The sequence below is a fragment of the Scyliorhinus torazame genome, chromosome 14, assembly GCF_047496885.1.
Source record: "Scyliorhinus torazame isolate Kashiwa2021f chromosome 14, sScyTor2.1, whole genome shotgun sequence".
In the NCBI taxonomy this organism is placed as follows: Eukaryota; Metazoa; Chordata; class Chondrichthyes; order Carcharhiniformes; family Scyliorhinidae; genus Scyliorhinus; species Scyliorhinus torazame.
In genome coordinates, this window is record NC_092720.1 from 200,769,473 (window position 1) to 200,797,143 (window position 27,671).

At 46.8% G+C, this 27,671-nt stretch overlaps 2 protein-coding genes across 2 annotated transcripts; both read right to left on the minus strand.

Annotated features, from left to right (window-relative positions):
• Window positions 1-4,337: 4,337 nt before the first annotated feature.
• Window positions 4,338-12,366, minus strand: LOC140390346 (zinc-binding protein A33-like). Its single transcript, XM_072475418.1, has 6 exons — window positions 11,965-12,366; window positions 11,492-11,587; window positions 10,443-10,676; window positions 9,600-9,622; window positions 9,397-9,515; window positions 4,338-5,171 (listed from the first exon to the last, which is right to left on the minus strand). The coding sequence occupies exons 1-6, from the start codon at window positions 12,364-12,366 to the stop codon at window positions 4,654-4,656; spliced, it is 1,392 nt and encodes a 463-aa protein (XP_072331519.1). The 3' UTR covers window positions 4,338-4,653.
• A 3,418-nt stretch (window positions 12,367-15,784) lies between these two features.
• Window positions 15,785-25,066, minus strand: LOC140389135 (zinc-binding protein A33-like). The gene is made up of 5 exons (XM_072473291.1): window positions 24,642-25,066; window positions 24,169-24,264; window positions 23,027-23,060; window positions 21,588-21,782; window positions 15,785-16,563 (listed from the first exon to the last, which is right to left on the minus strand). Exons 1-5 carry the CDS (start codon window positions 25,041-25,043, stop codon window positions 16,046-16,048), a joined length of 1,245 nt encoding a protein of 414 aa, XP_072329392.1. The 5' UTR covers window positions 25,044-25,066; the 3' UTR covers window positions 15,785-16,045.
• Between the last annotated feature and the right edge of the window lie 2,605 nt (window positions 25,067-27,671).

The following is a 27,671-nucleotide window of genomic DNA, read 5'->3' on the forward strand; positions in this document are numbered from 1 at the left end:
TCGGGGCTGAGCGGCGGCCAGCCATCCAGTCGGGTGTTCCGGTCGGGTGTTCCGGTCGGGTGGGGGGGAGCAGCGCGTCCTTATGAGCCGTCACGCCGTGCGGCGTGTATGACGCTGCACGGCGTGAACCACGTGCGCAAGCGCGGATTCCGTCACGACGCTGCTCGCCTATTTCCGGCCGGAAACTTTACGACCATTTTTCCGGCGTGACGCAAGTCGGATCTGCGCCGTTTTTTGCGCCGATCGGCGGACTTTGCGCCGAAAACGGAGAATTTCGCCCTTGTTGTCTGATTTACGCTGCGGTCGAGTCCCTTTGGATGTTTCACTGCATTGAAGGTGCTATACAAATGTAATTTGTTGTTGCCTCTGACTGAATCAAAGTGTTTGTGCTGCAAACTGTACAGAGGGGGGTCTTCAGTCCCAGTCAGACCCTGACACACACCCTCACACAGACAGACACGGACACACACACAGCCACACACACAGAGACATACACAAGCAAACAGACCCTGACACACACACACAGACAGACACAGACACTCACACAGACAGACACGGACACACACACCCTACCTGGGCAGAGCTTCCATTTACTGGAGGGTGATGAAGGGACAGGCTCTGTCAGTCACTGGATCACATTTACACATCAGGAACTGGGACATCGACTGCACAATAACATCTTTAAATTCCTGTTCACCTCCTGCTCCATCCGCTTGTTAATCTTCTGTTAGTTTGAACAAATCGTGAAGCTGATTCTGCTATTGCCTCACCCGCAGTTTGTGATCATCTCACAAGACATTTTACTGAGACAGTGATGCTCATGAAAAGGGTATTCGACTGGGGTGGCAGCACTCAGTGGGAGACAGTGAATCAGCCTCTTGTTGAACACTCTGGACAATACCCCTTTCCATTGGCCCCCAATGGGAGTCACTGTGAGTACATCGAGCCCGGATTTAAAATATTGCTTCACCTGAAACAAGGGCCTCGTCTCCATCCCCAAACCCAGTCAGAGTGAGTCCAGCCCTGAGCTGCTGGGCAAGGACACACTCCCTCTATTTGAACCGCGTCCCCTGCCCTGTTCTCAGTGAACGGCAGTGACCTCCTCATTCTAATCACTCTCTGGGTAAAGATGTTTCTCCTGAATTCCCGATTGGTTTTCCCAGTGACTCCCATATCTGAGGGGATTCTGATCCCCACACGGTGGGGATCGTCGGTGGCCACGTTTGAGGAATTGTCCGTCGCGCGGGGGAAATGTGTAAAATGGAAACATTTGTCCAGATTGTAACATTGTGTGCTGGGGAGAATGTTCCCCAGGTTGCTGATGTTTTTGTATTATTTAATTTATTTGGAATAAAATACATTAAAAAAACTTTTTCTACTTCATGGGTACAAAAATCCTTCTGTCTCCCAATATTTATCAGTCTCTCATCTTTTGAAAATATCCGAGATCCTCATGTCAAAGTGGATAATTTTACAGAACATGTTGGGTATTGAGCCCCTCCAGCCTGTTCCACCATTCAGTCAGCTCATAGCTGATCTGTATCTGACCAACATTTACTCACCTTGGTTTTGTAACCTTTGTGAGAAGAAGCGCTTCCTGAAATCCCCCCTTGATCTCTCTCATCCTGACCCACACTTTCCCCAGGTTGGCTGGAAGGGCTTGACATGGAGCAATGCCGCCATCTGCTGGCAGTACTGTGAATGACCACTTGCACTGTCAGCTGCCTTTCAGTTGGAGGCCGGATTGAGTGAGGCCATAAATATAACAATAATAATCTTTATTATTGTCGCAAGTCGGCTTACATTAACACTGCAATTAAGTTACTGTGAAAAGCCCCTTATCGCCACATTCCGGCACCTGTTCGGGTACACAGAGGGAGAATTCAGAATGTACAAATTACCTAAGAGCACATCTTTCGGGGCTTGTAGGAGGAAACCGGAGGACCCGGAGGAAATCCACACAGACACAGGGAGAACCTGTGGATCCACACAGACAGTGGCCCAAGTAGGGAATCGCTCCTGGGACCCTGGAGCTGTGTAGCAACAGTGCTAACCACTGTGCTACAGTGCTGCCCACTATTCTCTATACAAACCATCTGAACCCCTCGATTAGATTCCAGTCTGTAACTCACTCCCAGGTATCCATTATTCTATATATAAACCATCTGAACCCCTCGATTTGATTCCAGTCTGTGACTCACTCCCGGGTATCCATTATTCTATATATAAACCATCTGAACCCCTCGATTAGATTCCAATCTGTAACTCACTCCCAGGTATCCATTATTCTATATATAAATCACCTGAACCCCTCGATTAGATTCCAGTCCGTAACTCACTCCCAGGGATCCATTATTCGCTATATAAACCATCTGAATCCCTCAAATAGATTCCAGTCTGTAACTCACTCCCAGGTATCCATTATTCTATATCCAAACCATCTGAACCCCTCGATTAGATTCCAGTCTGTAACTCAGTCCCAGGTATCCATTATTCTATATATAAACCATCTGAACCCCTCGATTAGATTCCAGTCTGTAACTCACTCCCAGGTATCCATTATTCTATATATAAACCATCTGAACCCCTCGATTAGATTCCAGTCTGCAACTCACTCCCAGGCATCCATTATTCTATATATAAACCATCTGAACCCCTCGATTAGATTACAGTCTGTAACTCACGCCCAGGTATCCATTATTCTATATATAAACCATCTCTACCCCTCGATTAGATTCCAGTCTGTAACTCACTGTATCCCATCCCACCTTTAACTGTATCAAACTCAGTCTGGCACAAGAGGTCAAATTCACCCCACCCAGCGCCTCACTCTCCACCTTATCTCTCCCCCAACTCCTCCTCCCATTTCTCCAGAATCCTCATCACGTGCATTCCCCCTGCTTCCCCAGCCACCCGTATCGGTCCCCAATCCTACCCTCCTCCTCCATGTCCGGAAGCAGCAGCCGTTCCAATGGGACATACTTCGGCAGCCTGGGGAACCCTTTACACACCATCCGTGCAAAGTCACTCACTTGTAGATACCTAAAATCACTCCCCTCGGGAGCTCTCCCCTCTCCCGCAGCTCTCCCAGACTGGCAAACCTCTCCTCCAAATATAAATCCTTGGCCCTCATCAACCCCACCTCTCTCCACCTCGTGTACATGCCATCCGTCTCCCCCGGTTTGAATCCGTGGTTCACACACAACAATGTTAGCACCGACATCCCCGCCATCCGAAACTGTCTCCTCAGCTGGTTCCACACCCTAACCGTGGACTGTACAACCGGGCTCTCCAGATATCTCCTCGGTGACAACGGTAGTGCCACCGTTACCATGGCCCTGAAGCTGGGCCCCCGACAGGACTCCTCCTCCATCCTAACCCATTCCGGTCTCTCTCCCTCCCACTATCACCTCACTTTCTCCACATTCACCACCCAATAAAAGTTAACAAGCAGATACAGTGAACTATTAGGAAGGTAAATGTATCTTAGCCTTTATTACAACGGGGCTGAAGTATAAGACTATAAGTCTTGCTGCAATGTAACAGGGATTGAGTGTGGTCACAGCTGGATGACTGTGGACAGTTTTAGTCTCCGTACCTGAGGAAACATGTACTTACCTTAGAGGGAGCAATGAAGGTTCACGGAATTGATTCTTGGGATGAAAGGGTTTTCCAATATGCGGAAGGATTGAGTTGGATGGATCAATATTGTTTGAAGTTTAGAAGAATAACAGGTTTCTTATTGAAACATGTACAATTCTCAGAGATCGTGACAGGGTAGTTGCTGAGACTCGTCCAGAACGAGGGGGTCACAGAATCAGGATAAAGGGTCGTCCATTTAAGACTGAGATGAGGAGAAATTCCTTCCCTCAGAGAGAGTTGTGAATCTTTGGGATTCTCTCTCTCGGTGAGATGTCAGTGAGTATATTCCACACAGAGATCGACATATTCCTGAGTGCAAAGAGAATGAAGGGATAGGATGGGAAAGTGGAGTCGGTGTTGATGATCAGACAGGATCTTACTGAATGATCACATGTCCTACTCCGGAACCTATTCTGATATTCTCATTCCTGATACCACCACCTGGAGGTTCCCTTCCAGTCACTCACCATCCCGACTGGGAAACATATCGGCCGTTCCTTCACTGTCACTGGGTCAGAATCCCGGAACTCCCTCCCTAACAGCACTGTGGGTGTACCTACACCATCTTCTCAAGGGCAATTAGGGATGGGTAACGAGGGCTCAGCCAGCGACATCCACATCCCAGACAGGAGAGAAAACATTCTTTCTGCTCATTCACTGGATCAATAATCATCACACCAGGTGTCTGTCCCGTCTTCAAATAAAATATTTATTCAAGGGAGGAAACAAAATAAAGATTCACAATGAATTGTTCGAGAGCTGGGCACAGTTACCACAATTCAGGAGATTTTGCTTCATTCTATACCAGTCCAGTGTTTATGGGTCCCATTATATTCAGAGAGGGACAGTGGGATGGGTGGAGAATCTGAGTTAAATTTACAGAATAAACAATACAGAAACACACTCACCCCCTGACAGCACACAGCAGAGAATCAGGACAACATGAGCTGTTCAGACAGTGAATCAGGCTTCTCACTAAAACTCCGACCTCCCAAAACGTGTCCCACTGTGTTACCCAGTGAGCAGTGTGAGTGGGTCAGGGTGATTACAAGGGTTAAAGATGGGGTAGAGTTTCTCGGTGAATGTGTCAGTGAAGGTGTACAGGTGAGACATGTCCTCAGCATCGTAAAATGACACCTGTCCTCCCTCATAATCCAGGTAAATTCCCAACTTCCGGGGTTTCACTTTCCGCTGGGTGATGACATCCGGGATTTTCGATGATTTGCAGTCAGGAAGCCGGGCGATGACCCAGAATCCATTCTCAGGTGACTCTGTGATCTCTCCTTTCCTGTTGACAGACTCTCTGCAGACACCCACAACCCAGTAAGGCTTGTTTCCAAGACCCACCTCCCAGTAGTGTCTCCCTGATGTGAAACTCTGGGAGCTCAAAACATACAAGTGTTTATTAAATCTTCCCAGATGATCAGGGAGATCTTGCTCCTCATTTCCGAACCTCACACTAGTCAGATCCTGGGAAATGATGAGTCGGTTGTTTGCCGTCTCCGGGTCCAGGGTGAGAGATGCTGGAACTGGAAGAGAACATGATTGGGAAGCTGTTACTGTGAGAAAAACAGGAGTGAATGACGAGACGTGTACAGACGGTGATGGGACATCACCACTTTCCTCAGCCCAGGAACTGTGGAAGCTCAGGGACAGAGGACGGGATTCTCTCAGCCCGGGGCCTGGCCGGAGAATCCCCGGGAGCGGTGCGAATCGCGCCACGCCCCCCTGACGCCGGCACGCGATTCTCTGCTGAGCGGCGCTGGCGTGGTTGGCTCGGCATCGGTCGCGAGCCGCCCTATGCGGCAGGCCCGCCGATTCTCGGGCCGGGAGGGGCCGAGCGGCCGTCGTGGAAACGCCGAGTCCCACCGGCGCCGCCCACATCGGCTCTCAGCCGGCCGGAACGCAGCGTTGAAGGGCGACGGCCTGCGGGGGAGGGGGCCCAGAGTGTGTGAAGACATTTCTCCCCATTCCTTCAGCTCCATTCACTCAGCACAGATCAGCATCAATTCTCTGATAATAAACATCTCTCTCCAGGACAAGACCTTGGTTAAGACAAGTTGACCCTCATCTGCTTCTGACCCAGGACAGAGGCAGGAGGGAAAAAGGGAGGGAGGAACTTAAAATCAATCATGGTCACCAAAGAGAAAGTATCTGGAAAACTATTGGGATGAAAGGCAACTTGTCCCCTGGACCTGATGTCCTGCAACCCAGGATTTTAAAGCAGTGGTTTTGGAGAAAGTGGATGCATTGGTTGTAATCTTTCCAAATTCCCCCCATTCTGGACAAGTCCCAGCGGTTTGGAAATGTTTCAAAAAAGGAGGGAGACAAAGCAGGAAGATTTGGGCAAAATCTGCTATTTGGAAACTCTTGATGCCATTGTGAAGGAGGGAGTCACAAGACATTTAGAAAATCTTCATACAATCAGGCGGAGTCCACACGGTTTTGTTAAATGAAGATTGTTTTTGAGACATTTATCAGAGCTTTCTGAGTATGGGACCAGCAGGGTAGATAAAGGTGAACCAGTAGATGTTGTGTATTTGGATTTCCAAACGACATGTCCTCATGTAAAATATTACTGCACAATATAAGAGTTCATGGTGTTGGATAGAGGATTGGCAAACTACCTGGCATAGCCAATATAAATGGTTCATTTTCAGGTTGGCAAACTGTGACTAGTGGAGTGACACACGGATCAGTGATGGGGACACAATTGTTTCTGATCTATATTAGTGATTGGATGAAGAGACCAAATCTGGAGCCAAATTTACTGATGACAGAAAGTTTGGTTGGGAAGTTGTGAGGAGGATACAAAGCATCTGCGGAGGGATATAGACCGGTTAAGTGAGTGGACAAAGATTTAGCAGATGGAGTATAATGTGGGAAAATGTGAGGTGGTCCACCTTGGCAGAAAGAATAGAAAATCAGCAAATGATTTGAAATGAAGATGAAATGAAAATGAAATGAAAATCGCTTATTGTCACAAGTAGGCTTCAAATGAAGTTTCTGTGAAAAGCCCCTAGTCGCCACATTCCTGCGCCTGTTCGGGGAGGCTGTTACGGGAACCGAACCGTGCTGCTGGCCTGCCTTGGTCTGCTTTCAAAGCCAGCGATTTAGCCCTGTGCTAAACTGTCCCTTCAACAGAAAGAGACGGCAGAATGCTGCAGTACAGAGGGATCGGGGGACCTTGTACATCAATCACTAAAAGTTAGTGTCCAGGTACAGCAAGGAATGAGGAAGGCAAATGGAATGTTGGCCTTTATTGGAAAAGGGATGAAGTGTAGAGTAGGGAAGACGTGCTGCAACTGTACAGGGGATTGGTGAGACTGCAGCTTGAGTACTGTGTTCAGATCTGATCTCCTTACATCAGGAGGGAGAGACTCTCATTGGACACAGTTCAGAGAAGATTCACTGGGCTGATTCCTGGGATGAAGGGATTTCCTTATGTGGAAAGGTTGAACAGGTTGGTCTGTACTCACTGGAGTTTAGAAGAATAAAAGGTTATCTTATTGAAACATAACATTCTGAGGGATTCCTTCGTCAGGGTAGATGCTGGGAGGATGTTTGATCTCTGGGGTAAGCGAGGTGTAGGCGACACAGCATCAAATGAAGGGGCCTCTATTTAAGACAGAGATGTTGCTATTTACAGCACAGAAGGATGCCATTTGGCCCATCATGTCCGTACCAGCTCCCAAAAGAGCGGCCCAGCTCGTCCCATTCTCCAGCCCTGTCTCCGTGGTCCCCTAAATTCGGCACATTCAAATATATATCCAGCTCTCTTTTGAAACCTCCTGTGGAATCCGCCTCCACCACTCTCCCATGTACCACATTCCAATTCCCAACAACTCTCTGAGTACATCATTATCATGGAATTTACAGAGCAGAAGGAGGCCATTCAGCCCATCGAGTCTGCACCGGTTCTTGGAAAGAGCACCCTACCCAAGGTCAACACCGCCACCCTATCCCCATAACCCAGTAGCCCCACGGGCAATTTTGGACACTAAGGGCAATTTATCATGGCCAATCCACCTAACCCGCACATCTTTGGACTGTGGGAGGAAACCGGAGCACCCGGAGGAAACCCACGCACACACGGGGAGGATGTGCAGACTCCGCACAGACAGTGACCCAAGCCAGAATCGAACCTGGGACCCTGGAGCTGTGAAGCAATTGTGCTATCCACAAGGCTACCGTGCTGCCCCATGAGTAAAGAAGTTTCTCCTCACCTCACTCCTAGCTCTCTTGCTGGCCATCTTGAAATTGTGACTCCTAGTCACTGACTTACCAACCAGTGGAAACAGAGTCTCCTTGTCAAAACTGTTGATAATTTTGAACACCTCAATAAGGTCACTTCTTAATCTTCTCTGCTCTGGAGAACAAGCCCAATTTTCCCCAATATTTCCTTGTATCTAAAATTCCTCACTGCTGGTATCATCCTAGTAAATCTCCTTTGCACTCTCTCAAGGGCTTTAACATCTTTCCTTAAATAATGTGCCCAGAACTGAACACAATACTCGACCAATGATTTGTAGTGGTGTAGCATCACATCTTTGCTTTTATACTCTGTGCCTCTATTTATAAACCCAAGGATCCATTTAGCCTTCTTAACAACTCTTTCAACTTGCCAGGCCCCCTTTAGAGAGAATTATGCACTTGAATCCTGAGGTCCCTCTGCTCCTGTACTCCCCTCAAAGTTGTACCATTGAGCCTATATTGTCTCCCCATGATTCTTCTACTAAAATGCATTACCTCACATTTCACTGCATTGAAATTCATCTGCCAGGTATCTACCCATTGGCCAACTTGTCAATGTCCCTCTGAAGTCGCCCAGCGTCATCGTCACAATTCGGTATTCTCCCGAGCTTAGTGTCATCTACAAATTTAGAGATTTTACCCTCAACACGCAACTCTAAATCATTTATATCAATCGTAAAAAGCAAGTGTCCCAACACTGAGCCCTGGGGAACACCACTTGCAACTCGTCTCCAGTCTGAGAAATGGCCATCTATACCTACCCTCTGTCTCCTATCTTTTAACCAATTTCCAATCCATGCAGCCCAGGACCCTTCAATCCCAAACATTTTTAATCTGCTAACCAACCTGCCATGTGGCACTGTATCAAATGCTTTCTCAAAGTACAAATATACAACATCCACAGCACTACCCTCATCCACTACCTGTGTCACCTTGTCAAATAACTCAATTACATTTGGTAGACATGGCCTGCCCTTGACAAAGCCATGAGGACTGGCTAATATTAATTAATTTTTCTCGAAGTGCATATTTTTCTCATCTCATATTATCGCCTCTATCAGTTTTCCCACTGCTGATGTCAAACTGACAGGTCTGTACTTTCCTGGGTTAACCTTTGCCCCTTTCTGAAACAACGGCATCACATTTGCAATCCTCCAGGACTATTCCTGTGTTAGATGAGGAATTCCATCTCGGAGAGGGTTATTAGTCTTTGGAATTCTCTACCACAGAGACCAGCAGAGGCTGGGCCATTGATTCATGACCGAGTTCGATAGATTGTTGATCAACAAGGGGGTTAAGGGTCATCTGGGACAGGCAGGAAAGTGGAGTAAAGGCCACAATTCGATCAGACATGATCTTATCAAAAATCAGAGCAGGTTCACTGGGCTGGACCACTCCTGTTCTTATTCCTTCTGATCTTATGATCATTTCATCAGTGTGTCAAACCTCATTAATCACGTGGATAACAGCAGGGAGACGGTAATATACAGAGAATGATACCTGGAGAAATCACTGCCCTCATTTCCCTCCACACTTTGATGTATTTGACTGGTTCACCAGCGATATCCGCAGGTAACTGAGTGGAGACAGTTCCAGGCTTGTGAAACACCATCTGACTCCTGCAAAAACAGGTCTGGAAATCAGTGTGTGTTAGAGAGACAGCAGTGATCACATCACAAAACTGTTTCTTTAAACCTGCTTACCTCATCAACAGGTCCTGAATATCCTGAGGGGAAAGAAACAGAATAGATATGATCGAGTCAGATTAAAGAGTTCTAGTTGATGTAAATCCCGAGTAGAAATCTACATTTTCACCCCTCTCGCCTCCTCATTATTCTCGATCAGTCTGCAACCTTTGACACGGTCGATCACACCATCCTCCTCCACCGCCTCTCCACTGTTGTCCAGCTGGGTGTTCTGCCCGCACCAGTTCCCACTCTTATCTCTCTAACCGTAGCCCCCATCACCCCTGTGGTTGGTGAACTACATTGGCTCCCGGTTCAACAACGTATTGATGTTGAAAATTCTCATCCTTGTTTTCAAATTCCTCCATGGCCTCACTCCTCCCTATCTCTGTAATCTCCTCCAGCTCCACAACCCTCCGAGACATCCTCTAATTTGTGTCTCTTGTCCATCCCCGATATTAATCCCAACACGATTGCTGGCTGAGGCTTCATTTGAATCCAGCGTTCGCAGGATCAGGAACAGCAAACCCACAACTCAATAAAGATCCACCGACTCCACTTTAACAACGCATCTTAACCCCGTCCTCAGTAGAACTCCATGTGCAGCAGTGTAAACGTCTCCAGTACCCAGCCCAGCTCTCTCTGAGTCCAATCATCAATCAGTGCCGTGGTTACACTGAGTATCGGAATCACACTGAGATTCTCTCACCTCATTTCCCATTGGACCCTTACTGACAGCAGAAAGAAACAATCACCCAACCAATCAGACTGAGGCCTTGCCCAATCCGAGAGGTTAAAGTTCAGAGTGCCCGCCCTCAGTCTCTGGAATGTTTCACTGGACAAGACAAAGAGATTTTGTACCTTGAGGAACTCTGGGGCCTCTTGTACCGCCAGCCTTGATTTTAGATCTCTTATTGCTCCTTCAAGAGAAGACAATTCATCCATGGTTTTGGTTAAATTGCTCTCCATTTCCTCGAACACTTTATTGCTTTTTCTCTCCAACTCTGCTTTCAGCAGCTCCTCCTTCTCAAACAGGAACTTGTGCATCTTTTCAAATTCACTGTTGATTTCATTTCTCAGTCTGTCAACTTCAGCCTGGAACAGATTGAATACAGAACGGAATAAACAACGTTTATAATCCCAGTGTCCCTGGTCTCTGTCCACTGGGATATAGGAAAACAATTTTCATCCAGTACAACTAACAAATAATAACAGCTCACTACCGGCTCAATAATTTGATGGAATATTGGGTCTGCGGGAGTGAGTCACAAACAAACATTATAAAGTGATTCCAACGGTTAATCCTAAATAATTACAGACTGGAATCTAATCGAGGGGTTCAGATGGTTTATATATAGAATAATGGATACCTGGGAGTGAGTTACAGACTGGAATTTAATCGAGGGGTTCAGATGGTTTATATATAGAATAATGGATACCTGGGAGTGAGTTACAGACTGGAATTTAATCGAGGGTTTCAGATGGTTTATATATGGAATAATGGATACCTGGGAGTGAGTTACAGATTGCAATCTAATTGAGGGGTTCAGATGGTTTATTTATGGAATAATGGATACCTGGGAGTGAGTTACAGACTGGAATCTAATCGAGGAGTTCAGATGGTTTATATATAGAATAATGGATACCTGGGAGTGAGTTACAGACAAGATTTATTTAATCAATTGATGTGATTGATTTGAGAGAGAAAATAAGACATTTTCACATTGTCATAATGATCTGCAGTTTACAGACGCTCCCTTATATTGCAGTTCGGGGAGCAGCTCGCAGTGTACGTTGGAGCAGCAGCATTTTATTCAGTAAAACTCTCTCTCTGACTGTGTGAGAAGTTCACTCACTCTCAATAACAAACGCAGGGAAGTTTACACAAAGCCTAAAGGCCAGTCTCCTACCTTCATGTGTAAAATCCCATCCTCTCGTTCTCTTTTACTGTGGAGACTGAGGTCCATTTGCTTCTGCAGAGTTTCCAATGATGTTTCTAACTTGTTCTGAGACAGAAAGGACACAAAGGGGTTTGTCAAAGGAAACAATCATTGTCACATTCTGGAGGAGTTTGCTGTTTTAAATAGAGTGAGACTAGTGAGGTAGAGAAGGAGATATTCTCAGGATTGACACTCAATAAACAAAGTAGAAGCTGTGGGTTAATTCTGTTTATTGCAATTATCCTCCTCCAGGTTAATTCCCCTCCTCAATCAATCCTTTCCTCGTTCCAACCCTCTCCTCTTTACATTCCTCTCCCCTTCCCTACCCCTTTCTCTCCTGCCCTCTCTTCCCCTCCCCACATTCTACAAACACTCTCTCTCTCTATTACTTACACCCTGTCCCTCTTCCCCATCTACCTGTGTCAGTAGCAGTGATGCAGTACCTTGTATATCTGGGCTGCCTCCTTTATTGGGATCACACTGTGCGTCTTATGAGCTTTGGACATCCCACACACCAGACAGATCGCTTTGTGTTCATCTTCACAGAAGAGTTTCAGCTTCTCCTCGTGTTCCTGACAGTAAAACTCCTCCTGTGGTTGTGTCACCTTCACCTTCAGCTCTCTGAACCTCTCCACGATGTTAATCAGGGTGAGAGCGGGCCTGACGTTCCTCTGGGTGAAGACCTGTCGACACTGGGGGCAGGAAACATCGCCCGGGACCTTCTGCCAACTCTGAGATATGCAGGAGCTGCAGAAATGATGTCCACATTCCAGAAACACCGGCTGGGTGAATATCTCCAGACAGATGGGACAGGTTAGTTCCTGTGTGAGATCTGGAGATGCCATCCCAGTGCTCAGAGTCTCTCCTTCCCTGTTCCAGCTCTTTCACTTTCAATTCCTGTTCAGGGCTGCACTTCCTGGATTTCACTTCGCGTGATCAGTGACACCCTCAGTGTCAAGAACTTTAGAATTAAATCAAACTTACCCCTTTATTGTGTCTGGAGCCCCTCCCTCACCCCTGAGCCCCTCCTTATCCTCTCTCCAACCTGTCCCCATCTGACCCTCATTCTTACAAAAAACATCTTTTCGAAAATGTAAACCCCCATCTCCAACCTCCCCCTTGTTCCCCAAATTCCTGGAGAGTCTCTTTCTCCCTCCCAAATCCGGGCCCATCTTTCCCCCCTCAATCCTGCCTGAACCTCTCCGATCAGCTTCTGGACAGGAAGATGGAAAGTTGGTGCCGAGTTTGTGTAACTGGAGTGAAGAGGAACAACGCTGTGTTGGAGCTGCTCATTTCTCAGATGCTGCACATTCTCTGCCTGTGGGAAGAAGCGTCTCGAACAACAGATTCAGTCTCAATATTGTCCGATTTACGCTGCTGTCGAGTCCCTTTGGATGTTTCACTGCATTGAAGGCGCTATATAAATGTAATTTGTTGTTGCCTCTGACTGAATCAAAGTGTTTGTGCTGGAAACTGTCCTGAGGGGGGTCTGCAGTCCCAGTCAGAGACCCTGACACACACCCTCACACACACAGACGCACGCACACAGACACAAAGACAGATGCAAACACACACACAGACCCAGTACCTGACACACACACAGACAGACAGACAGGCACACACATATACAAACACACTCAGAGACACACTCACACACACATTCACCCTACCTGGGCAGAGCTTCCATTTACTGGAGGGTGATGAAGGGACAGGCTCCGTCAGTCACTAGATCACATTTACACATCAGGAACTGGGACATCGACTGCACAATAACATCTTTAAATTCCTGTTCACCTCCTGCTCCATCCGCTTGTTAATCTTCTGTTAGTTTGAACAAATCGTGAAGCTGATTCTGCTATTGCTTCACCCGCAGTTAGTGATCATCTCACAAGACATTTTACTGAGACAGTGATGCTCATGAAAACGGTATTCGACTGGGGTGGCAGCACTCAATGGGAGACAGTGAATCAGCCTCTTGTTGAATACTCTGGACAATATCCCTTTCCATTGAATCCCACTGGGAGTCACTGTGAGTACATCGAGCCTGGATTTAAAATATTGCTTCACCTGAAACAAGGGCCTCGTCTCCATCCCCAAACCCAGTCAGAGTGAGTCCAGCCCTGAGCTGCTGGGCAAGGACACACTCCCTCTATTTGAACCGCGTCCCCTGCCCTGTTCTCAGTGAACAAAGTGACCTCCTCATTGTAATCACTCTCTGGGTAAAGATGTTTCTCCTGAATTCCCGATTGGATTTCCCAGTGACTCCCATATCTGAGGGGATTCTGATCCCCAAACGGTGGGGATCGTCGGTGGCCACGTTTGAGGAATTGTCCGTCACGCGGGCGGAAATGTGTAAAATGGAAACATTTGTACAGATTGTAACATTGTGTGCTGGGGAGGATGTTCCCCAGGTTGCTGATGTTTTTGTATTATTTAATTTATTTGGAATAAAATACATTAAACAAACTTTTCCTACTTCATGGATACAAAAATCCTTCTGTCTCCCAATATTTATCAGTCTCTCATCTTTTAAAGATATCCTGAGATCCTCATGTCAAAGTGGATAATTTTACAGAACATGTTGGGTATTGAGCCCCTCCAGCCTGTTCCACCATTCAGTCAGCTCATAGCTGATCTGTATCTGAACCACATTTACTCACCTTGGTTTTATAACCTTTGTGTGAAGAAGCGCTTCCTGAAATCCCCCCTTGATCTCTCTCATCCTGACCCACACTTTCCCCCTGTTGGCTGGAAGGGCTTGACATGGAGCAGCGCCGCCATCTGCTGGCAGTACTGTGAATGACCACTTGCACAGTCAGCTGCCTTTCAGTTGGAGATCATTGAGTGAGGCCATAATAAATATAAGAATAATAATCTTTATTATTGTCACAAGCCGGCTTACATTAACACTGCAATGAAGTTACTGTGAAAAGCCCCTTATCGCCACATTCCGGCGCCTGTTCAGGTACACAGAGGGAGAATTCAGAATGTCCAAATTACCTAACAGCACATCTTTCGGGACTTGTAGGAGGAAACCGGAGCACCCGGAGGAAACCCACGCCGACACAGGGAGAACGTGTGGACTCCACACAGACGGTGCCCCAAGCAGGGAATCGCACCTGGGACCCTGGAGCTGTGTAGCAACAGTGCTAACCACTGTGCTACAGTGCTGCCCACTATTCTATATATAAACCATCTGAACCCCTCGATTAGATTCCAGTCTGTGACTCACTCCCGGGTATCCATTATTCTATATATAAACCATCTGAATCCCTCGATTAGATTCCAGTCTGTGACTCACTCCCGGGTATCCATTATTCTATATATAAACCATCTGAACCCCTCGATTAGATTCCACTCTGTAACTCACTCCCGGGTATCCATTATTCTATATATAAACCATCTGAACCCCTCGATTAGATTCCAGTCTGTAACTCACTCCCAGGTATCCATTATTCTATATATAAACCATCTGAACCCCTCGATTAGATTCCAGTCTGTAACTCACTCCCAGGTATCCATTATTCTATATATAAACCATCTGAACCCCTCGATTAGATTCCAGTCTGTAACTCACTCCCAGGTATCCATTATTCTATATATAAACCATCTGAACCCCTCGATTAGATTCCAGTCTGTAACTCACTCCCAGGTATCCATTATTCTATATATAAACCATCTGAATCCCTCGATTAGATTCCAGTCTGTAACTCCCTCCCAGGTATCCATTATTGTATATATAAACCATCTGAACCCCTCGATTAGATTCCAGTCTGTAACTCACTGGATCCCATCGTTAACTGTATCAAACTCAGTCTCGCACAAGAGGTCAAATTCACCCCGCCCAGCGCCTCACTCTCCACCTCATCTCGCCCCCCAACTCCTCCTCCCATTTCCCTTGAGTCCTCACCATGTGCATTCCCCCTGCTTCCCCAGCCACCCGTATATGTCCCCAATCCTACCCTCCTCCTCCATGTCCGGAAGCAGCAGCCGTTCCAATGGGACATACTTCGGCAGCCTGGGGAACGCTTTACACACCATCCGTGCAAAGTCACTCACTTGTAGATACCTAAAATCACTCCCCTCGGGAGCGCTACCCTTTCCCACAGCTCTCCCAGACTGGTGAACCATCTTAAGGGGAATTGGGGATGGGGAATAAATGCCGGCCCAGCAGCAACACCCACATTCTGGTAAATTAATTTAAAACATTCTTTCTGCTCATTCACTGAATCAGTAATCATCACACCAGGTGTCAGTCCCGTCTTCAAATAAAACATTTATTCAAGTGAGGAAACATTCTTATGCTTCATTCTATACCAGCCCAGTGTTTCTGGGTCCCATTAGATTGAGAGAGGGACAGTGGGATGGGTGGAGAATCTGAGTTAAATTTACAGAATAAACAATACAGGAAACACACTCACCCCCTGACAGCACACAGCAGAGAATCAGGACAACATGAGTTGCTCAGACAGTGAATCAGGCTTCTCACTAAAACTCCGATGTCCCAAAACGTGTCCCACTGTGTTACCCAGTGAGCAGTGTGAGTGGGTCAGGGTGATTACAAGGATTAACAATGGGGTAGAGTTTCCCGGTGAATGTGTCAGTGAAGGTGTACAGGTGAGACATGTCCTCAGCATCGTAAAATGACACCTGTCCTCCCTCATAATCCAGGTAAATTCCTAATTTCCGGGGTTTCACTTTCCGCTGGGAGATGACATCTGGGATTTTCAATGATTTGCAGTTAGGATACCGGGCGATGACCCAGAATCCATTCTCAGGTGAACGTGTGATGTTTGCTTTCCTGTTGACAGACTCTCTGCAGACACCCACAATCCAGTAAGGCTTGTTTCCAAGACCCACCTCCCAGTAGTGTCTCCCTGATGTGAAACTCTGTGAGCTCAACACATACAAGTTGTCAGTAAATCTGTTCGGATGATCAGGTCGAGCTTGCTGCTCATTTCCGTGCCTCACACTAGTCAGATCCTGGGAAATGATGAGCTGGTTGTTAGCCGTCTCCGGGTCTAGGGTGAGACTTGCTGGAACTGGAAGAGAACATGATTGGGAAGCTGTTACTGTGAGAAAAACAGGAGTGAATGACGAGACGTGTACAGACGGTGATGGGACATCACCACTTTCCTCAGCCCAGGAACTGTGGAAGCTCAGGGACAGAGTGTGTGAAGAAATTTCTCCCCCTTCCCTCAGCTCCATTCACTCAGCACAGATCAGCATCAATTCACTGAGAATAAAGATCTCTCTCCAATACAAGACCTCGGTTAAGACAAGTTGTAAGAACTCGGTCACCGTCCTTGAGTCCAGCCTGTTGTGACATTTTGTGGACAGTGTTGACACGTTTTTCAATGTGTGAATGGGATTGAAGCATTAACTGTCTCACTCCGGCGTTTGAGTCTGACGGCCCTGACCTATATAAGAAATCCCGGTACGACGTACGGAAAGCCGCCAGGGATGCAAAAAGACAATATCGCATCAAACTAGAGTCCCAGGCCAACGACACAAACCCACGGCGTCTATGGCAGGGCTGACACGAGACCACAGGCTACAAAGCAAGGCCAGGCTGAATCTCTGGGGCTGGAGCATCCCTCCCCAATGAACTGAACAAGTTCTATGCCCGCTTTGAACAGTCAGCCAATACATCAGTGCCACCCGCCCAAACAGCCCTGGAGACACCCCTACCCACTATTACAGCCTGGGAGGTAAGAGCTGCCTTTTTGAAAGTGAACCTGCTGAAAGCGACGGGCCCGACGGAGTCCCTGGGCGGCACTCAGAGCCTGCGCAGACCAGCTGGCGAGTGCATTCGCAGATATCTTCAACACCTCACTTCTCCGCTCTGGGGTCCCCAACTCCTTCAAGAAGACCACCATAATACCAGTACCAAAGAAGAACAAGGTAGCCTGCCTCAACGACTACCGACCGGTGGCCCTGACGTCTGTTATCATGAAGGCTTGTCATGAGACGGATCACTGCCAGCCTCCCAGATGGCCTCGATCCATTGCAGTTCACCTACCTCGGCAAGCGAGCCACAGCAGATGCTATCTCCCTGGCCCGACAATCAACTCTCGAACATCTCGACAAAAAGGACACCTACATGAGACTGCTGTTCATAGACTACAATGTTCCTGCTCCGTAACCCTGTCGGTTACGGCACTTTCAGTGTAGATCTGATTACTTTACAAATGTTATCAGGGTTTCTGCCTCTGTCAACCTTTCAGGCAGAGAGTCCCAGATCCAAACCACACTCTGAGTAAAAATAATCTCTTTCACCCTCCTCTCTCTTTCTCTGTATCTACTCTTCCTGATCAAGGACCCCGAGGCAATGGAACTCGGGGCTTCCTTTCCGCTCTATCCGGACACTCCTAATTTTATACACCTCAATAAAATCTCCTCTCAGCCTTCTCTGACCCAATGAAAACAACCCCAATCCATCCAATCATAACTCAGAACTCAAGGTTCTGATCCATCCAACACCCTCATTAATCTCCTCGCTATCCTCTCCAGCACACCAACCAGAAAGATACAAAGTACTCTAGCAATGGACTAACTAGTCTTTAACAAAGTTCCTACATTACCTCTCTGCTCTTATTTTCTATTCCTTGGTCAGTACAGGAAAATGTCCAGTGCCTTCACCACCTTATCTACCTGTCCTGAATCTGTCGTTGAAGGTAAGCATGCTGGAGGTGCAGCAGGCGATAAAGAAGGCTTAACGTACGTTGGCCTTCATTGCGAGAGGTTTTGAATATCGAAGCAGGGATGTGTTGCTGCAATTGTACAGGGCCTTGGTGAGGCCACACCTGGGTGTTGTGTGCAGTCTTGGTCTCCTTCTCTGAGGAAGGATGTTCTTGCTCTCGAGGGAGTGCAGTGAAGGTTTACCAGACTGATTCCAGGGATGGCGGGACTGTCATATGAGGAGAGATTGACGAGGTTGGAATTGTCCTCGCTGGAGTTCAGACGTATGAGGGGGGTACCTCATAGAGACATATAAAATTTTAACGGGACGAGACAGGGTCGATGCAGGGAAGATGTTACCAATGATGGGTGTGTCCAGAACCAGGGTCACAGTCTGAGGATTCAGGATAAACCATTTCGGACAGAGTTAAGGAGACAATTCTTCACCCAGAGAGTGGTGAGCCTGTGGAATTCATTACCACAGGGAGTAATTGAAGCTAAAACATTGAATATATTCAAGAGGCGGCTGGATATAGCACTTGGGGAGAATGGGATCAAAGGCGATGGGGAGAAAGCAGGTTTAGGCTATTGAGTTGGATGATCAGCCATGATCGTGATGAATGGCGGAGGAGGCTCGAAGGGTCAAAGGCCTCCTCCTGCTCCTATCTTCTATGTATCTATGTATCCATATAATCTGCAGAGTTACAGAGAAAAGGTGAAGGAACGGCCCTGGGGAGTTGATCTTGCAACGAGCTAGCAGGAACACAATGGGCCGATTGGTTTCCTCCTGTTTTGTAAACATTCTGGGATTCACAGAAAGAGACCATTCCAGACCAACCTGATTCGGCTGCAAATGAATTCTCCAGCCCAATCCCGGTTTCCAGTTCCTGCTCCGTAACCCTGTCGGTTAGGGCACCTGGAGTGTTGATCTGATTACTTTATAAATATTACGAGAGGATAGATGTGAAAGATGTTCAGGGAGCCCGGCGAACCATGTCCATATGTTTTGGTCATGCCCGGCATTGGAGGGGTACTGGAGAGGAGTGGCGGGAGTAATATGCCAGGTGGTGAAAGTCCGGGTCAAGCCAAGCTGGGGACGAGCAATATTTGGAGTAGTGGATGAGCCGGGAGTGCAGGAGGCGAAAGAGGCCGGAATTCTGGCCTTTGCGTCCCTAGTAGCCCGGCGAAGGGTCTTGCTATTGTGGAAGGAGGCGAAGCCCCCTAGCCTGGAGGCCTGGATTAACGACATGGCGGGGTTCATAAAATTGGAGAGAATTAAGTTTGCTTTGAGAGGGTCTGCGCAGGGGTTTTACAGGCGGTGGCAACCGTTCCTAGAATATCTCGCGGAGGGTTAGAAGAAGGTCGGTCAGCAGCAGCAGCAACCCTGGGGGGGGGGGGGGGGGGGGGGGGGGGGGGAGGGGGGAACGAGAGATTGTTTGAGGGGATGGACGAGCGGGAGATGGCATGGAGGGTGGGGAGAAACGGTACGTGGACCCATCCAACACCCTCATAAATCTCCTCGGTAACTTCTCCAGCACACTGACCAGAAAGATACAAAGTACTCTAGTTGTAGACTAACTAGTGTTTAATAAAGTTCATACATTATATCTCTTCCCCTAGTTTCTATTCCGTGCTCAGTCCAGGAAAATATCCGTTGTGTTATCTTCACAACTTTATCCACCTGTCCTGAACCTGTGGACATAAACTCAAAGCTCCCCCGGTTCCTCCACACCTCTTACTACCTTACCACTTACTGTCTATTCCCTTGCCAGATCTTCCCCCTCCCAATACATTAACCTCACACTTCTCTGATCCAAATTCCATTTGCTACAAGACAAAATCCTGAGGAAGAGACAGAAGGTGAAGTCTGCCTAAGTTGGGAGTTCCTGTCCTTGGTCACAGAAGGGGACAGAATGTGGTCATGGTAACTGGTACATGGAGTGAGGGGAAGTGTATCCGTCTTGACAACGGGGCATGTGGGGACCAATCGGCGCTCTGTGCGCAGGTCTGGCAATATCCCTTAGAAATGACAGAATATCGTTAAATAAATGTTTTCTGTTAACCTGGGGAAAGAAAAATACCCAACAATATACAGAGAATAACACTTGGGGTCACCCAGTGTTGGGGAAAAGCAGGAGGGAAAAGGGAGGGATAACCATAAAACAATCATGATCACCAGAGAAAAAGTATCTGGAAAACTAATGGGATTTAAGGCAACTTGTCCCCTGGACCTGATGTCCTGCATCCCAGGATTTTAAAGGAGGGGCTGGAGAGAAAGTGGATGCATTGGTTGTAATCTTTGCAAATTACCGAGATTACTGATCAATGATGGGATACAACTATTTATGATCAATATTCCTGATTGGATGAAGAAACCGAATGTACTGGAGCTAAATTTTCTGATGCCACAAAGTTAGGTCTTGAAGTTGTGAGGAGGATACAAAGGTTCTGCGGAGGGATATAGACCGGTGAGTGAGTGGACAAAGATTCAGCAGACGGAGTATAAAGTGGGAAAATGTGAGGTTGTCCACCTTGGCAGGAAGAATAGAAAAAGCAGCAAATTATTTCAATAGAGACGGCAGAATGCTGCAGTACAGAGGGATCTGGGGGACCTTGACCATGAATCACTAAAGGTTAGTGTCCAGGTACAGCAAGGAATGAGGAAAACAAATGGAATGTTGGCCTTTATTGGAAAAGGGATGGAGTGTAGAGTAGGGAAGACGTGCTACAACTGTACAGGGGATTGGTGAGACTGCAGCTTGAGTACTGTGTTCAGTTCTGATCTCTTTACATCAGGAGGGAGAGACTCTCATTGGACACAGTTCAGAGAAGGTTCACTGGGCTGATTCCTGGTGAAGGGATCATTTTATGAGGAAAGGTGAGCAGGTTGGTCTGTACTCACTGGAGTTTAGAAGAATAAGAGGTTATCTTATTGAAACATAACATTCTGAGGGGATTCCTTCGTCAGGGTAGATGCTGGGAGGATGTTTGATCTCTGGGGTAAGCGAGGTGTTGGTGACACAGCATCAAATGAAGGGGCCTCTACTTAAGACAGGGATGAGGAGGAATTCCTTCTCGGAGAGGGTTATTAGTCTTTGGAATTCTCTACCACAGAGACCAGCAGAGGCTGGGTCATTGATTCATGACCGAGTTCGATAGATTGTTGATCAACAAGGGGGTTAAGGGTCATCTGGGACAGGCAGGAAAGTGGACTAAAGGCCACAATTCGATCAGACATGATCTTATCAAAAATCAGAGCAGGATCATTGGGCTGGACCACTCCTGTCCTTATTCCTTCTGATCTTATGATCATTTCATCAGCGTGTCAAACCTCATTAATCACGTGGATAACAGCAGGGAGACGGTAATATACAGAGAATGATACCTGGAGAAATCGCTGCTCTCATTTCCCTCCACACTTTGATGTATTTGACTGGTTCACCAGCGATATCCGCAGGTAACTGAGTGGAGTCAGTTCCAGGCTTGTAAAACTCCATCTGACTCCTGTAAAAACAGGTCTGGAAATCAGTGTGTGTTAGAGAGACAGGAGTGATCGCATCACAAAACTGTTTCTTTAAACCTGCTCACCTCATCAACAGGTCCTGAATATCCTGAGGGGAAAGAAACAGAATAGATATGATCGAGTCAGGTTAAAGAGTTCTTGTTGATGTAAATCCCGAGTAGAAATTATGAAGAGGGACAGAATCGAGACAAGGAATCAGATAGAAAATAACTTTTACTTTTTCCTTTCATTCCCTCTCTGAGCTCATCTTGGTCATCAGACCCACCTCCTGTCCCCTCCATCCTCTTCCCCAAAACTACTGATCTCCCAAACTCCCCTGCTGGTCCCCATGTTAGCGGGATTGTCTCTCCTTTAAATCTACATCTTCACCCTTCTCGCCTCCTCATTATTCTCCATCAGTCTGCAACCTTTGACACGGTCGATCACACCATCCTCCTCCACCGCCTCTCCACTGTTGTCCAGCTGGGTGTTCTGCCCGCACCAGTTCCCACTCTTATCTCTCTAACCGTAGCCCCCATCACCCCTGTGGTTGGTGAACTACATTGGCTCACGGTTCAACAACGTATTGATGTTGAAAATTCTCATCCTTGTTTTCAAATTCCTCCATGGCCTCACTCCTCCCTATCTCTGTAATCTCCTCCAGCTCCACAACCCTCCGAGACATCCTCTAATTTGTGTCTCTTGTCCATCCCCGATATTAATCCCAACACTATTGCTGGCTGAGGCTTCATTTGAATCCAGCGTTCGCAGGATCAGGAACAGCAAAACCCACAACTCAATAAAGATCCACCGACTCCACTTTAACAACGCATCTTAACCCCGTCCTCAGTAGAACTCCATGTGCAGCAGTGTAAACGTCTCCAGTTCCCAGCCCAGCTCTCTCTGAGTCCAATCATCAATCAGTGCCGTGGTTACACTGAGTATCGGAATCACACTGAGATTCTCTCACCTCATTTCCCATTGGACCCTTACTGACAGCAGAAAGAAACAATCACCCAACCAATCAGACTGAGGCCTTGCCCAATCCCAGAGGTTAAAGGTCAGAGTGCCCGCCCTCAGTCTCTGGAATGTTTCACTGGACAAGACAAAGAGATTTTGTACCTTGAGGAACTCTGGGGCCTCTTGTATCTCCAGCCTCGATTTTAGATCTCTTATTGCTCCTTCAAGAGAAGACAATTCATCCATGGTTTTGGTTAAATTCTTCTCTATTTCCTCTATTATTTTATTGCTTTTTCTCTCCAACTCTGCTTTCAGCAGCTCCTCCTTCTCAACCAGGAACTTGTGCATCTTTTCAAATTCACTGTTGATTTCATTTCTCAGTCTGTCAACTTCAGCCTGGAACAGATTGAATACAGAACGGAATAAACAACGTTTATAATACCAGTGTCCCTGGTCTCTGTCCACTGGGATATAGGAAAAATGTTTGCATCCAGTAGGACTAACAAATAATAACAGCTCACTGCTGGCTCAATAATTTGATGGAATATTGAGTATGTGGGAGTGAGTTACAAACAAACATTATAAAGTGGTTCCAATGGTTAATCCTAAATAAGAACCATCAAGGTGTGAATTACAGACTGGAATTTAATCGAGGGGTACAGATGGTTCATATATAGAATAATGGATACCTGGGAGTGAGTTACAGACTGGAATCTAATCGAGAGGTTCAGATGGTTTATATATAGAATAATGGATACCTGGGAGTGATTTACAGACTGGAATCTAATCGAGAGCTTCAGATAGTTCATATATAAAACAATCGATACCTGGGAGTGAGTTACAGACTGGAATCTAATCAAGGGGTTCAGATGGTTTATATATAGAATAATGGATACCTGAGAGTGAGTTACAGACTGGAATCTAATCGAAAGGTTCAGATGGTTTATATATAGAATAATGGATATCCAGGAGTGAGTTACAGACTGGAATCTAATTGAGGGGTATAGATGCTTTATATATAGAATAATGGATACCTGGGGGTGAGTTACAGACTGGAATCTAATCGAGGGGTTCAGATGGTTTATATATAGAATAATGGATACCCGGGAGTGAGTTACAGACTGGAATCTAATCGAGGGGGTCAGATGGTTCACATATAGAATAATGGATACTTGGGAGTGAGTTACAGACTGGAAGCTAATCGAGGGGTTCAGATGGTTTATATATAGAATAATGGATACACGGGAGTGAGTTACAGCCAAGATTTATTTAATGAATTGTTGTGACTGATTTGAGAGAGAAAATAAGACATTTTCACATTGTCATAATAATCTGCAGTTTGCAGACACTCCCTTTCTTACCGTTCAGGGACCAGCCCGCAGTTTACTTTGGAGCAGCAGCATTTTATTCAGAAAAACTCTCTCTCTGACTGTGTGAGAAGCTCACTCACTCTCAATAACAAACACAGGGAAGTTTACACAAAGCCTAAAGGACACTCTCCTACCTTCATGTGTAAAATCCCATCCTCGCGTTCCCTTGTACTGTGGAGACTGAGGTCCATTTGCTTCTGCAGAGTTTCCAATGATGTTTCTAACTTGTTCTGAGACAGAAAGGACACAAAGGGGTTTGTCAAAGGAAACAATCATTGTCACATTCTGGAGGAGTTTGCTGTTTTAAATAGAGTGAGACTAGTGAGGTAGAGAAGGAGATATTCTCAGGATTGATTACACTCAATAAACAAAGTAGAAGCTGTGGGTTAATTCTGTTTGTTACAATTATCCTCCTCCAGGTTAATACCCCTCCTCAATCAATCCTTTCCTCGCTCCCTCTCTCTTTCGACATTCCTCTCCCCTTCCCTACCCCTGTCTCTCCTGCCCTCTCTTCCCCTCCCCACATTCTACAAACACTCTCTCTCTCTATTACTTACACCCTGTCCCTCTTCCCCATCTACCTGTGTCAGTAGCAGTGATCCAGTACCTTGTATATCTGGGCTGCCTCCTTTATTGGGAGCACACTGTGCGTCTTATGTGCGCTGGACATCCCACACACCAGACAGATCGTTTTGTGTTCATCTTCACAGAAGAGTTTCAGCTTCTCTTCGTGTTTCTGACAGTAAAACTCCTCCTGTGGCTGTGTCACCTTCACCTTCTGCTCTCTGAACTTCTCCACGATGTTAATCAGGGTGAGAGCGGGCCTGACGTTCCTCTGGGTGAAGACCTGTCGACACTGGGGGCAGGAAACATCGCCCGGGACCTTCTGCCAACTCTGAGAGATGCAGGAGCTGCAGAAATGATGTCCACATTCCAGAGACACCGGCTGGGTGAATATCTCCAGACAGATGGGACAGGTTAGTTCCTGTGTGAGATCTGGAGACGCCATCCCAGTGCTCAGAGTCTCTCTCTCCTTCCCTGTTCCAGTTCTTTCACTTTCAATTCCTGTTCAGGGCTGCACTTCCTGGATTTCACTTCGCGTGATCAGTGACACATCTCGGTGTCAGGAACTATGGAATTAAATCAAACTGACCCCTTTATTGTGTCTGGAGCCCCTCCCTCACCCCTGAGCCCCTCCTTATCCTCTCTCCACCCTGTCTCCACCTGACCCTCATTCTTACAAAAAACATCTTTTCGAAAATGTCCACCCCCATCTCCAACCTCCCCCTTGTTCCCCAAATTCCTGGAGAGTCTCTTTCTCTCTCCCAAATCCGGGCCCATCTTTCCCCCCTCAATCCTGCCTGAACCTCTCCGATCAGCTTCTGGACAGGAAGATGGAAAGTTGGTGCCGAGTTTGTGTAACTGGAGTGAAGAGGAACAACGCTGTGTTGGAGCTGCTCATTTCTCAGATGCTGCACATTCTCTGCCTGTGGGGAGAAGCGTCTCGAACAACAGATTCAGTCTCAATATTGTCTGATTTACGCTGCTGTCGAGTCCCTTTGGATGTTTCACTGCATTGAAGGTGCTGTATAAATGTAATTTGTTGTTGCCTCTGACTGAATCAAAGTGTTTGTGCTGGAAGCTGTCCTGAGGGGAGTCTTCAGTCCCAGTCAGAGACCCTGACAGACAGACACACACACAGACACACACACAAATACACACACAGACCCAGACACACATAGAAACACACAGACAGGCACACACATATACACACACTCTCAGAGAGACACACACACTCAGATAGACAGTCAGACACCCACAGAGACACACTCACACACACACAGACACACCCTACCTGGGCAGAGCTTCCATTTACTGGAGCGTGATGAAGGGACAGGCTCTGTCAGTCACTGGATCACATTTACACATCTGGAACTGGGACATCGACTGCACAATAACATCTTTAAATTCCTGTTCACCTCCTGCTCCATCCGCTTGTTAATCTTCTGTTAGTTTGAACAAATCGTGAAGCTGATTCTGCTATTGCTTCACCCGCAGTTAGTGATCATCTCACAAGACATGTCACTGAGACAGTGATGCTCATTAAAGGATATTCGACTGGGGTGGCAGCACTCAATGGGAGACAGTGAATCAGCCTCTTGTTGAACACTCTGGACAATATCCCTTTCCATTGAATCCCACTGGGAGTCACTGTGAGTACATCGAGCCTGGATTTAAAATATTGCTTCACCTGAAACAAGGGCCTCGTCTCCATCCCCAAACCCAGTCAGAGTGAGTCCAGCCCTGAGCTGGTGGGCAAGGACACACTCCCTCTATTTGAACCGCGTCCCCTGCCCTGTTCTCAGTGAAGGGCAGTGACCTCCTCATTCTAATCACTCTCTGGGTAAAGATGTTTCTCCTGAATTCCCGATTGGATTTCCCAGTGACTCCCATATCTGAGGGGATTCTGATCCCCACACGGTGGGGATCGTCGGTGGCCACGTTTGAGGAATAGTCCGTCGCGCGGGGGGAATGTGTAAAATAGAAACATTTGTCCAGATTGTAACATTGTGTGCTGGGGAGAATGTTCCCCAGGTTCCTTATGTTTTTGTATTATTTAATTTATTTGGTATAAAATACATTTAAAATTTTTTTCTACTTCATGGATACACAAATCCTTCTGTCTCCCAATATTTATCAGTCTCTCATCTTTTAAAGATATCCTGAGATCCTCATGTCAAAGTGGATAATTCTACAGAACATGTTGGGTATTGAGCCCCTCCAGCCTGTTCCACCATTCAGTCAGCTCATAGCTGATCTGTATCTGACCAACATTTACTCACCTTGGTTTTGTAACCTTTGTGTGAAGAAGCGCTTCCTGAAATCCCCCCTTGATCTCTCTCATCCTGACCCACACTTTCCCCAGGTTGGCTGGAAGGGCTTTACATGGAGCAGTGCCGCCATCTGCTGGCAGTACTGTGAATGACCACTTGCACAGTCAGCTGCCTTTCAGTTGGAGGCCGGATTGAGTGAGGCCATAAATATAACAATAATCTTTATTATTGCCACAAGTCGGCTTACATTAACACTGCAATGAAGTTATTGTGAAAAACTATCGCCACATTCCGGCGCCTGTTTGGGAACACAGAGGGAGGAAGCACCCGGAGGAAACCCACACCGACACAGGGAGAAGGTGCAGACTCCGCACAGACAATGACCCAAGCAGGGAATCGAACCTGGGACCCTGGAGCTGTGTAGCAACAGTGCTAACCATTGTGCTACCGTGCTGCCCACTAATCTATATATAAACCATCTGAACCCCTCGATGAGATTTCAGTCTGTAACTCACTCCCAGGTATCCATTATTCTATATATAAACCATCTGTACCTCTCGATTAGATTCCAGTCTGTAACTCACCCCCAGGTATCCATTATTCTATATATAAACCATCTGAACCCCTCGATTAGATTCCAGTCTGTAACTCACTCCCAGGTATCCAGTATTCTATATATAAACCATCTGTACCTCTCGATTAGATTCCAGTCTGTAACTCACCCCCAGGTATCCATTATTCTATATATAAACCATCTGAACCCCTCGATTAGATTCCAGTCTGTAACTCACTCCCAGGTATCC